This window comes from Capricornis sumatraensis, chromosome 6, assembly GCF_032405125.1.
Source record: "Capricornis sumatraensis isolate serow.1 chromosome 6, serow.2, whole genome shotgun sequence".
In the NCBI taxonomy this organism is placed as follows: domain Eukaryota; kingdom Metazoa; phylum Chordata; class Mammalia; order Artiodactyla; family Bovidae; genus Capricornis; species Capricornis sumatraensis.
In genome coordinates, this window is record NC_091074.1 from 35424514 (window position 1) to 35438408 (window position 13895).

Sequence of the window (13895 nt, forward strand, 5' to 3'; positions counted from 1 at the left end):
AAGACTAGAAAGAAACAGAAAAGGAACAGTTAAGACATTGAAGGAACAAAACCACACAACTTTGATGTGTTGTCAGGCAGGAGAAAAAAAAAAGTGTTTCAATGGACAGAGTTATAAACTGTGACAATATTGCTGATAAGTGAGGCAAGATGAAGACTGCGAAAAGACAACTGAATTTAGCAATGTGGGAGACACAAATGATTTTGAAAAGAGTAATTTTAGTGAAGTAAAAGTGGCAAAGACTTGATTGGAATAAGTTCAAAAGAGAATAGAAGAAGATAATTTTGAGACAAGATAACTCTTTCAAGGAATACTGCTGGAAAAGGAGCAAAAGGAAGAGAGGGAAAGGGATATAGTAAGGTCAACAAAGGTATTTTTGCTGTTGATCAATTCTTCTGTTCTTCCATGCAGATCAGAAACATAACAGCATGTGTATGTATGTGTGTGTGTGTGTGTGTGTGTGTGTGTGTGTGTGTGTGTGTGTGTGTGTGTGTGTGTGTGTGTGTGTGTGTGTGTGTGTGTGTGTGTGTGTGTGTGTGTGTGTATATATATATATAGTTATAGTTATAGTTATAAATGATCCAGTAGGGAAAAACTGATGCTGTCAAAGAGATGGGCAACTCCTCTTTCTGCAGGCGCGTATATAGTAACAAAAACTTTAAGACAGAGACCTTAGTAATCATTAAGTTAAATGCTGGTAAATCCACACTGTACTTTACATGCACCTACTGGAGCACGGAGAGGAAAAGGAGGAGAGCAAGCGCTATACATACCATCATGGAAATAGACCCAAAGCATATAATTTGAAAACAAGTTTAAGAACAGTAAAAAGGGCAAATTAATATTTAAAATATCAAATAGTTTGATTGGGGATATGTGCATAGGCACACAGATACATAGTATATAATACATGGAAAAGGTTTGGAATGACTATTCAGATGATTACCCCTGGGAAAGGAACAAAATGAACTGAGTTGAATGGAAGAGAACTCAAATTGTTACACTAGCTTTATCAGTACTTCTGTATCATTTCAACTTTTACAACAATATATTATATAAATTTTATATAATTTTAAAGGTGACATAATTTTAAAATATTCTGTTCTTCCAGAGAAACTCTAGGATATACTCTCAAATATTAAGAGCAGTAAAGTCTCGGGCAAGGGCTTCAGGCAAAAGGGCAAAGAACTTTTTTTTTTACACACCTTTGCATTTTTGTAAAATGTATCACAAGCATGTATTACTTTGGTAATAATCACTTTAAATAAAAATGTTTAAGCATTCAGTTATGTGAAATGATACTGAATCTATTAAAGTTCTCAGGTAGGTTATTTTTAAAAAATGATTGCTTTCTGCAAAGGCTGCCAAGGAAAATCAACCAAAAATTAGAATTAAGCCTTAAACAATCCATCTTAAATTTTAAGTTAAGCAAGACTGAACAAGGAATCTTAGAACAAAAGATTGAAAAAGTAAATAACAAAAGAAATACTGCCTTTTCTACCACCTTACCAAGTTCTTTCTTGCTGAGAGGAGAAACACCAAAAGTATTTGCACATGAGAGAAAAGGATTATGAACTTTAACAACAAGCAACCCTAAAGATACATTTTAATACAAACTGCAATGAGTTGGGGGCTTTCAATCGAAAATTAAGAGGGAAAAATGTCTGTGTTAAATTCATACACAGTGAAAAAGAGAAAAAATTGAAGTTAACTAATAATGTCTAATTTTTCAAGTCAATTTAGCAATGGAGTCTGGTTTAGAAACCAAAATACAATGGGTAATCCCACCATATAAAACAAAAGGACAGAATTATTCTATTCAAAGCAAAGAGGATGGGCATTACCCTAATGTGTGGTACCATCCACGTCTTGAAGGAAACTTGAAGGGAACACAGAATTTAGTTAAAAAAAAATCGTTGTTCTGAAGAATCATTTGAAAATATGTGTTTAAGGTTCACTTAATAGTTTCATTTCATATTAATTACTGATACAGAATTTTCACAGTGCATTTTCTGGAAAAAGATTAAGTTTGAATAGAAAAAAGTCCCCAAGTAACATAGATTATACTGCTTAACCTCTCTAAGCCTTGGCTGCCTCAACTATTGAGACGAAATAACGTCAATCTCAGAGGGTTGATGTATGTAGAAACTAAGTCATTTCTATAAATATATATACTAAACAAAAACTTCAATAAAAGCATTTTTTAATTACTACCTATAATTATTGCTGCTGAATCAGTCAGCATACCTATTCAGCTGGGTAAGACTTCTTGAGGGGCTCCTTAAACAACTATAAAGTAAAATGACTACTTAAAGGAAACACACAAAATAAAAAGAGAAAAATCCTTGCCAAATATTGATCCTGAAGACCTCATCAGCATACCCATTTGTGTTTGTGCAGATTTGCCAATAAAGTAACACACAAATTCTGTAATGAAAGACTGCTTGGGTCATAAACTAGAATCATACTTGATGAATACATTCCATTCCCCAAATCCTTCCTGGTCTGCAGGCTGCAGTCCTAGTATGTTTCACAGTAGATATCAAAACTCCAATTTATAAAAACAATATTCTACAGAATAAATTTGCATATATATTTTAAATGTTTCAGCTTTAACAGCCATAAAGAAAACTCACATCCTTTTAAATATTACCAAATTGAACCATATTTCATTTTTAATTTTGAAGCAGCAAATAAAAGGGAGTAATAAAGAAATGTTGAAATGTGCAAAAATTTGAATTCTATATATTTTTATAAGTTCATGCATATAAATTTACATTTTTATGACAGAATAAAAGCATACTTTTTGATACGATATACTTTCAGCTGTGTGAACATCTTCCTGGTTCCTCAGTACTTTCTGTGTGTCCATATTCAGAACCTGAAGCTGCTGGATCAGCTCAGCTTGCTGTGCTGTATGTGCACTGTTCTGTTTGTAAAGATTCTGTAGCTCCTGCAACTCCTTCCTGTGCAAAGCAAGTAATAAATAGAGAGAAGCATGAAAAAAGATCATCTCAGTTAAATAACAGTGTTCACCTAAAGTTACAGATCGGCCTCCAATTTTACTGCAGGCAAACATGTTAATAAGAGAAATAACATATAAAGTATTTAATATTTATCACACATATACCTAGAAAGTACTGATAGAGGCACTATGACTTTCAAAGCCAAACAACTATCAATTTTCTTTTATAGCTTGATCATAATAAAGTCCTCAATATACAGACATAGTACCACCTTCTTACTGAAATTAAGTTACACTTCAGCTCTAAGAATTGATACACACTGATGCCAAAAATCTGATAGGGTAACTCAATGTTCATTTTATATTATATAGAATCTTAAATGTAGTAAGAACAATCCCAAAGGAAAATTTAGTTTTCAAACAAAAATTTTTTAAAGCACAACTAGTTCGCAACTTCAGAAGCCTGAGCTGAGATTCCTGTGACTCCTCTAAATGACCCTGAAGGAAATGATGAGACAAAAACGTCAGAAGGAAGGGGAGCAATACAAGGTGTAATCAGTTCTTCCACCCCACCCAGGGTGGTAAGTCGAAGGACAAATGAACTGGAGGGATAGTATTCAAGGCATAAGGGTCCAAGAAAACCATACCTCTGGATACAGGGTTCCAGATTTCTGTGGTGGTAAATCCACCACATATAAAACTGGAACATGTTTTGTAAAATAAACTTGAAGAGAAAAATATTTACATTTATATTTCATATAAATATATAAATATAAAAATACATAAATATATATCACAGTGCATATTTTGAAGACTATTTTAATGGAAACTTTTCTTTACTTATAACCCCAAACTGGCGATTCATTCACGTAAGACAAATCTTAAAGAAGAAACATAAAAGATATGCAGATACTTGTTCAATATGGATGACTATTAATATGGGAGAAATGAGCTGTGTTTTTTTTTAATCTATTTTATTTATTTATTTTGCTGCTCTATGGGCTTGTAAAATTTAGTTCCCTGACCAGGGAATGAACCCAGGCCACAGGTAAAAAGGCTGAGTCCTAACCACAGGACTGCCAGGGAATTTCAGAGCTCTGCTTTTTTAGAGATTTAGAATATTAATGCTCTCCAGATACAACAGCAACCCCTAAACCCATATACATGTAGATAAACCATCTGCCTTAGTCCTTTTGATATTAACAGAACAACACAGACTGGGTAGTTTGCAAATATCAGAAAGTTATTTCTCATAAATGGGCAGGCTGGAAGTCAGACATCAGACTGCCAGCATAGTCAACTGAGGGCTCTCTTCTAGGTTATAGACATGTTATATCCTCACATCTAGTGGTGGAAGGCAAAGGAGGCTCTGGGAGGTCTTTTTCAAAAAGAGCACTATTCTTTTGTGAGGGTTCCACACTCATTACCAAAGCACCTCCCTGAAGACCCACCTCCTAATACCATCATATCAGGCATTAGAACTTCAATATATGAATATTGGGTAGACATAAACATTCAGACTATAGCACTTTTCTGCACTTTTCAAAAAACTGAAATCTGCAGAAAATAGTAATCAAAAACTGGTGGAAGAGAAAGAAGAGAATCAATAATGGCACAATACCTTGAGAAAATATAAAACAAGAGAGGGAGGGAAAAGACCCTTAGATTATTCTTCTCTCACTAACTCTGCCATGGAATTGAATTCCTCAAGTAAGGAGCGAGTACTTAACCTTCACAGTCTCTGTATTCTAGGAAACATGGGATAAGACAGTTGTTGAATGGATGAAATGAAAATGATAACATAAAGAAGGACTGTTAAGAAAGAATGGTATCAAATAGCAGTAAAATACATAAGGAGAGAAGTTATTTGGAAACCTAAAACCTAAAATTTTATTTTATGTAAAATAAAATTAATTGGTAGGTTCAAATTTGAGAAATTCCTCCAGACATGGACTAAAAAAAATAAAGAAAGATGTGGGTTGAGCTAAGAGCATGCTGAGAACTAATGACACTTCTTCCTATCTCAGGAAGAATGTTGATTAAAAATATTGTGTTGCTGATTTACAGTGATGCTAAGGGACTGAATGAGCCACAGGATAAATTATGAAAAAATGTTCCTGTAGACATCAGATTTGATAGCAAAGACTGACAAAGGGTTTCAGACAGCTACAAAAGATTATTTTGCAGTTAAAAAAAACCTCACTGTTACACAAATAAAAATTTGCTTCTACACATTACATGTGTCTTTCTCCTATCCTAGGCCTTCCCAGGTGGTGCCAGTTGTAAAGAATCTGCCTGCCAATGGAGAAGATGTAAGAGACATGGGTTTGATTCCTGAGCTGGGAAGATCCCCTGGAGAAGGAAATGGCAACCCACTCCAGTATTCTAGCCTGGAAAATTCCATGGACTGAGGAGCCTGGCAGGCTACAGTCCATGGAATTGCAAAGAGGCAGACATGACTGAGTGCACACATGCAGAATTTCTCCTCTCCTAAAACCCAAACAGGAACTGGTAGACATCATTAGTAATAGGCCACTCTAACGGCAGAGGGCAAAAAACAAAGGCAATTCAAGCAATGATTCTTTTAAAACACTTGCCAGGATATGACATGGAATGAGCTCATTCCACAGGCCAAAATAAGTCACATGGCTAAATCTGATGTTAATGGGGGAGAAAGCATACTTGAGCAACAGAGAAGGTTTTGGTAAAAATGGACCTTTACGATGAATCAACACTGAGTACAGGAATAAAACACAGATGAGTAGGAAAGTTTACTGATGAACACTGAAGCAGTATAAAAACCTAAACCTAAGTATCTTTAGGCACGGAGATGAACGTTATAAATCTTGAGACACAAAATTAGGAGTTAAAATGGTTGAATGTATGTATTAAGTATACACAGCATGATGTCAAAACCAGCTAAAAATGAAATATAGTTGTTTTTTAAAAAAAAAAAAATCACCTTCCCGTTTTTTCATGCCATTTCTTTCTTAACCTTAGAAACTGGTTAGTGGTTCTTATAGAGAAAAAAAATTATCTGAGATTTAATAATTCCCTCAATTTAACATCAGTGTCTTATTTACCATTCCATTCCATTATAAAAACTAAAGTTATTACTTATAAATAAAAATGCTCAATTATAGTCCCTTTTATCGAAAAACCCATTCGTCTACTCTTCAATCTATAAATATGTATTGAAAAAAACACAGAATTATTCTAATAAAATTTTACTGGCTCTTATTTCTCCAGGATTGTATTTCAGCGTGATTTTCCCTCTATTTTCTTTGTACTTTTCTATATTAACATGTACAGTTATATTAAAATAATTATGTACTTTGTTATCATATAAATATAAACAAAAAAGAGTAGCAGTAATAGCATTAATTTCAGAGAAATTGGAACTCAAGGCAAAAATAATCATAAAAAAAAAGTACAAAGTATAATTTACAGTAAAAACAAAATAACTTTGTTGGACACTTTACCCACCAAATCACAGCACATAAAAGAAAACAGCACAACAAAAACTAATAAGCAATAAAAGGAAAATCAGTTGTAAACTATATGGGAAAGATTCCATTTAAAATAATAACAAAAGCCATGTAATAACTATGAGTAAATTTAAGAAGAAATGTCAAAACTGACACAAGGAACAAAACATCTCATAAGGACACAAAGGTATTGAAACAAATGTTATGGCATCCCATACTCTAGACAGAAAAACTGACATTATAAAGATTCAATTCTCCTTCAGTTTACTTTTCAATTTGATGCCCTAATAAAATAACAAACACAAAATGAGCCAATTTAACCTAAAGTTTACATGGAAAAATTAATAAGCAATAAATGCCCAGGAAACCTGTGAAAGAGCAGAAATGGAGAATGCGTCACCTATTCTCTTATCCAATTTTCATCATCTCTACCATATTACTTACTCTCTAGTTACTCTTAGCCTACTTTCTAGCCTGAGAAGCCAATCTCTACAGACTACATTACATTGGCTTCCAGTCTTCCGTGTTTTAATTTGAGTAGCTGAAAGTGCTGGCCAATGATTAGAGAGTAAAGGAAAAAGAGGTCATGGGATTTCTTTTCCTAGCTCCCTCTCCACTAAGCCACTGTTGGCAGTATCTCTGTTCCTCTATCTAAGAATACTTCTATGAGACAGCCTCCCTTCCAGGGCTAGACTTGTCACAGATATCTAGTAAAATTTTCTCTCACAGTGGGAGAAGGAAAAGGTGGAACAATTTGAGAGAACAGCACTGAAACGTGTACATTATTATATATAAAATAGATAGCCAATGGGTTTGATGTATGATTCAGGGAGCCCAAGCTGGTGCTCTGTGACAACTTGGAGGGATAGGGTGGGAAGGGAAGTGGGGAGGGGGCTCAGGAGAGAAGGTACACATGTATTCCTATGGCCAATTCATGTTGATGTACAGCAATAAGCATCACAATACTGTAATTACCCTCCAATTAAATTAGGAAAAAAAAGCTTCTCTTCTTGGCCCTTCTGGCCTAGTTGGTAGTAATAGTTGATGATAAGAACTCTGACAATAGGGAATGCACTCAGAAAGGCAACCTAAAACAGTATAATGTCTGTGAAACATACACATGAAAAATTATGAGAAATAAAAGCAATTGATAAACTAATGGGAAAAATTATTAATAGAGTTATCTTATACCATTTGAAGGTCCGAACTACAGAACAGAGATTAGACTGTTTCTGAGATTTCCTAGATAAGCATACAAGATAAATGGTGTATACTGCAAAAAAGAAAATTTCAACTAAATACATGAATCAATGTAAAATTTAAACAAAATAAACAGAACAGCTTTGAAAAGTACTGAGAAACTTACAAACTAAGAGCATCAAGCAAAGACTAAGAGCTGTTTTATTGGCAAGAAAATAGCAATAAATAATAATTTTAAGATTTCTTCTAAAATTAAGATTCTATTACTATTTAGAATTACCTTTTTGAATTCATCAATGATTGACTTAAAAAAATTATACCATGAGTGGATAAAGTCAATCCATCTGTCACCTGTGAAGATGTACTTTTCCACATCCCTATAGTACGATCTTTAAAATGAGAAACTATGGTTCTTTTATCATATATATATACATATGTGTATCTATAAATGTATATATAATATATATTAATCTATTAACCAAGCAAAACTCCTGCCCATATATACACATATATATTACAATACACTAAATATATACAAGTAAATATTAAGTCATTTAGTCAGTTCAGTCATTCAGCAGTGTCCAACTCTTTGCGACCCCATGAATTGCAGCACGCCAGGCCTCCCTGTCCATCACTAACTCCTGGAGTTCACCCAAACTCATATCCATCGAGTTGGTGATGCCATCCAGCCATCTCATCCTCTGTCATCCCCTTCTCATCCTGCCCCCAATTCCTTCCAGCATCAGAATCTTTTCCAATGAGTCAACTCTTCACATGAGGTGGCCAATGCATTGGAGTGTCAGCTTTAGCATCAGTCCTTCCAAAGAACACCCAGGACTGATCTCCTTTAGAATGGACTGGTTGGATCTCCTTGCGGTCCAAGGAATCTCAAGAGTCTTCTCCAACACCACAGTTCAAAAGCATCAATTCCTCAGGGCTCAGCTTTCTTCACAATCCAACTTTCATATCCATACATGACCACTGGAAAAACCATAGCCTTGACTAGACGGACCTTTGTTGGCAAAGTAATGTCTCTGCTTATAAATATCTGTGTATACCATAATTATATATGAAGTTAATAATACTTTTTTAAAATTTATTTTAATGGAGGCTAATTACTTTATAATATTGGGGTGGTTTTTGCCACACATTGACATGAATCAGCCATGGGTGTACATGTGTTCCCCATCCTGAACCCCCACCCACCTCCCTCCCCACCCCTTCCCTCAGGGTCATCCTAGTGCATCAGCCCTGAGCACCATGTCTCATGCATTGAACCTGGACTGGCAATCTGTTTCACATATGGTAATATACATGTTTCAATGCTATTCTCTCAGATTATCCCACTCTCGCCTTCTCCACAGAGTCCAAAAGACTGTTCTATATATACGTGTCTCCTTTGCTGTCTCACATATAGGGTTATCGTTACCATCTTTCTAAATTCCATATATATGCGTTACTGTATTGTATCAGTGTTTTTCTTTCTGGCTTACTTCACTCTGTATAATAGGCTCCAGTTTCATCCACCTCACTAGAACTGTTTCAAGTGTATTCTTTTTAATAGCTGTGCAATATTCCATTGTGTATATGTACCAAGCTTTCCTATCCATTCATCTGCCAATGGACATCTAGGTTGCTTTCATGTCCTGGCTATTATAAACAGTGCTGCGATAAACACTGGGGTACACGTGTCTCTTTCAATTCTAGTTTCCTCAGTGTGTATGCCCAGCAGTGGGACTGCTGGGTTGTATGGCAGTTCTATTTCCAGTTTTTTAAGGAATCTCCACACTGTTCTCCATAGTGGCTGTACTAGTTTGCATTCCCACCAACAGGGTAAGAGGGTTCCCTTTTCTCCATACCCTCTCCAGCATTTATTGCTTGTAGACTTTTGGACAGCAGCCATTCTGACTGGTGTGAGATGGTACCTCATTGTGGTTTTGATTTGCATTTCTCTGATAATGAGTGATGTTGAGCATCTTTTCATGTGTTTGTTAGCCATCTGTATGTCTTCTTTGGAAAAAAGTCTGTTTAGTTCTTTGGCCCATTTTTGGATTGAATTGTTTATTTTTCTGGAATTGAGCTGCAGGAGTTGCTTGTAAATTTTTGACATTAATTTTTTGTCAGTTGCTTCGTTTGCTATTATATTCTCCCATTCTGAAGGCTGTCTTTTCACTTGCTTATAGTTTCATTTGTTGTGCAAAAGCTTTTAATTTTAATTAGGTCCCATTTGTTTAGTTTTGCTTTTATTTCCATTACTCTGGGAGGTGGGTCATGGTGTGATTTATGTCGGAGAGTGTTTTGCCTATGTTTTCCTCTAGGAGTTTTATAGTTTCTGGTCTTATGTTAAGATCTTTAATCCATTTTGAGTTTATTTTTGTGTATGGTGTTAGAAAGTGTTCTAGTTTCATTCTTTTACAAGTGGTTGACCAGTCTGCCCAGCACCACTTGTTAAAGAGACTGTCTTTTCTCTATTGTATATTCTTGCCTCCTGTGTCAAAGATAAGTTTTCCATAGGTGCATGGATTTATCTCTGGGCTTTCTATTTTGTTCCATTGATCTATATTTCTGTCTTTATGCAAGTACCATACTGTCTTCATGACTAGCTTTGCAGTAGAGCCTGAAGTCAGGCAGGTTGATTCTTCCAGTTCCTTTCTTTTTTCTCAAGATTGCTTTGGCTATTTTGAGGTTTTTTGTACTTCCATACAAATAGTGAAATTACTTGTTCTAGTTCTGTGAAAAATACTGTCGGTAGCTTGATAGGGATTGCATTGAATCTACAGATTGCTTTGGGTAGTATACTTATTTTTACTATACTGATTCTTCCAATCCATGAACACAGTATATTTCTCCATCTATTTGTGTCCTCTTTGATTTCTTTCATCAGTGTTTCATTGTTTTCTATACACAGGTCTTTGGTTTCTTTAGGTAGATATATTCTAAGTATTTTATTCTTTTCATTGCAATGGTGAATGGAATTGTTTCCTTAATTTCTCTGTTTTCTCATTGTTCAGTTCAGTCGCTCAGTTGTGTCCAACGCTTTGCGACCCCATGAATCGCAGCACGCCAGGCCTCCCTGTCCATCACCAACTCCCGGAGTTCACCCAAACTCATATCCATCGAGTCGGTGATGCCATCCAGCAATGAGTCAACTCTTCACATGAGGTGGCCAAAGTACTGGAGTTTCAGCTTTACCATCAGTCCTTCCAAAGAAATCCCAGGGCTGATCTCATTGTTAGTGTATAGGAATGCAAGGGATTTCTATGTGTTAATTTTATATCCTCCAACTTTACTATATTCATTGATTAGCTCTAGTAAATTCTGGTGGAGTCTTTAGCGTTTTCTATGTAGAGAATCATGTCATCTGCAAACAGTGAGAGTTTTACTCCTTCTTTTCAAATCTGGATTCCTTTTATTTCTTTTTCTGCTCTGATTGCTGTGGCCAAAACTTCCAAAACTATGTTGAACAGTAGTGGTGAGAGGCGGCACCTTTGCTTTGTTCCTGACTTTAGGGGAAATGCTTTCAATTTTTCACCATTGCGGATAATGTTTGCTGTGAGTTTGTCATATATAGCTTTTATTATGTTCAAGTATGTTCTTTCTATTCCTGCTTTCTGGAGGGTTTTTATCATAAATGGATGTTGAATTTTGTCAAAGGCTTTCTCCGCATCTATTGAGATAATCATATGGTTTTTATCTTTCAATTTGTGAATGTGGTTTATTACATTTATTGATTTGTGGATATTAAAGAATCCTTGCTTTCCTGGGATAAAGCCCACTTGGTCTTGATGTATGATCTTTTTAATATGTTGTTGGATTCTCTTTGCTGCAATTTTGTTAAGAATTTTTGTACCTATGTTCATAAGTGATATTGGCCTGTAGCTTTCTTTTTTTGTGGCATCTTTGTCTGGTTTTGGTATTAGGGTAATGGTGGCCTCATAAAATGAGTTTGGATATTTACCTTCCTCTCCCATTTTCTGGAAGAGTTTGAGTAAGATAGGTGTTAGCTCTACTCTAAATTTTAGTAGAATTCATCCGTAAATCCATCTGGTCCTTGGCTTTTGTTTGCTGGAAGATTTCTGATTACAGTTTCAATTTCTGTGCTTGTGATGGGTCTGTTAAGATTTCTATTTCTTCCTGGTTCAGTTTTGGAAAGATACTTTTCTAAGAATTTGTCCATTTATATATGTCATATATATATATATGTGTGTCATATATAAACATGATACATATATTATATTATGTATATAAATATATTACATATTTTACAGGTAGCACCAGAAACTGAAATTGCACTTATACAAGTATGTGATAAACATTGTGATTTAAATAGCTTAAAATTTAGAATGTACACATGTATATACATGTATGACACATATGTATATGTATATATACTTTTATGATTTGTTCTAATACCATTTTCTGATAAAGGTTATTATAAAATAAATTAATAGGTAGTTTAAAACCTTTCAAAACACTTTAAAACACAAGTTTTTCAAGTACTTCCACTTTATACGCAGTAGTATAAAATTAAATATTTTGATATAGAAAAAGTATTTCACAAACTAAAACTATTTAGCACATGTGCTTCTCTGGTGGCTCAGATGGTAAAGAATCTGCCTGCAGTATGGGAGACCTAGGTTTGACCCCTTGGTGGGGAAGATCCTCTGGAGGAGGGCATGCCAACCTGCTCCAGTATTCTTGTCTGGAGAATCCTCATGGACAGAGGAGCCTGGCAGGCTACAGTCATGGGGCTGCAAAGAGTTGGACATGACTGAGCAACTAAGCACAGCACAAAATAAAAAGTGAAAACTGGATTACTCATTTACTACTCACTGTAATAATAATGAATATTATATAAAGCAAAGGTAAAAATTTTATAAGGAAACTACGAATGGATGAATGCGTCTGAAACAGGGATACTCTTTGTGCATGCTTTTTCCAACCCTGTGGAACCTCCAACTGTCCCACGTAATTCCAGATAGTTCCAATACACAAACATAGGTCTCACAGAAGACAAAGACTGTTGTCATTCTGGAGTGTTAACAATAAATATAAAAATGCTGGTATTCTGCATAACTAAGGACATTTCTACAACGATAAATTAAATTAAGGAGTCAGAGTACTTGCCTGACCAGGGTAATATCCATATCCTTCTGCATAAGTTCTGTCTGTTTATTATTCAGCTGTAATGATAGTGCATTATATTTACTCTGTGATACTTCAATTTCTTTCCTTGCTTCAATTAAATTGTCTTCAAAGGCCTAAAATTAGAGCATTCATATCACAATCAAATATAATAAATATCAAATAAATAAATAAAAGTCTGTCATATTTAACTAAAAACAATCCACAAAATAACAGTGAAAAATTAATAGTGTTTTCAATTTTACTTTTTTTTTCATTTAATTAAAAGAATGTTAGTACAATCAAAGAAACTTTATACCAGTCACAGGTCATTTTTTTCAGTAACTGTAAAAGTAACATGGTGTCCTGGTATGAAAGTTAAGAATCTGAAGCAAATAAAATTGAAAATCTATGTAGAAATTTACTTATTAAAATTTCAATAAAGGACTGTACAACAAAAAGGTTGCTAATTACATGAACAAAAAAATAATTCATTAACTTAAATATTACTCAAGACAAATAGCCAATATTTTATTATTGCCTTAATTTTAAACGCAGATACATAAACATACTCATAGAAGAAAAAAATGGTGCAGCAAAAAAATAATAATAAGTTTATAATGTTTCAGATTCAGATCATGCTGAGTTCACTTGACTGTGGTGAAAGTTCACCTAAAGTTCTTCAAACCTTGTATTTTCCTCATAATTTTCTAAATTGTGTTTTCACTTTGAAACAATTTTAAAATTGATGTCACTTTTTTCAAAAATATAAAATCTAAATTATTTTCATAAAGTATTAAATAAATATTTTATCTAAAACTAGAAAGTGAAAAAGTGAAAGTCGCTCACTCGTGTCCGACTCTTTGCAAGTGAAAGTGAAGTCACTCAGTTGTATCCGACTCTTTGCAAGTGAAAGTGAAGTCACTCAGTTGTATCCGACTCTTTGTGACCCCGTGGACTGTAGCCCACCAGGCTCCTCTGTCCATGGGATTCTCCAGGCAAGAATACTGGAGTGGGTTGCCATTTCCTTCTCCAAAACCCATGGACTATACATATACAGTCCATGGAATTCTTCAAGCCAGAATACTGGAGCGGGTAGCCTTGCCCTTCTCCAGGGA

General features: G+C 34.8%; 1 protein-coding gene across 1 annotated transcript in view; it reads right to left on the reverse strand.

Moving 5' to 3' along the window:
* Positions 1–2773: 2773 nt before the first annotated feature.
* LOC138081004 (centlein-like) overlaps positions 2774–13895 on the reverse strand; it is a 155295-nt gene continuing 144173 nt past the window's right edge. The window contains exons 6-7 of the mRNA XM_068973961.1: positions 12777–12914; positions 2774–2962 (exon numbers count right to left, since the gene is read on the reverse strand). Coding sequence (XP_068830062.1) covers positions 2774–2962; positions 12777–12914 — 327 coding nt within the window. The remainder of the gene's footprint in view (positions 2963–12776; positions 12915–13895) is intronic.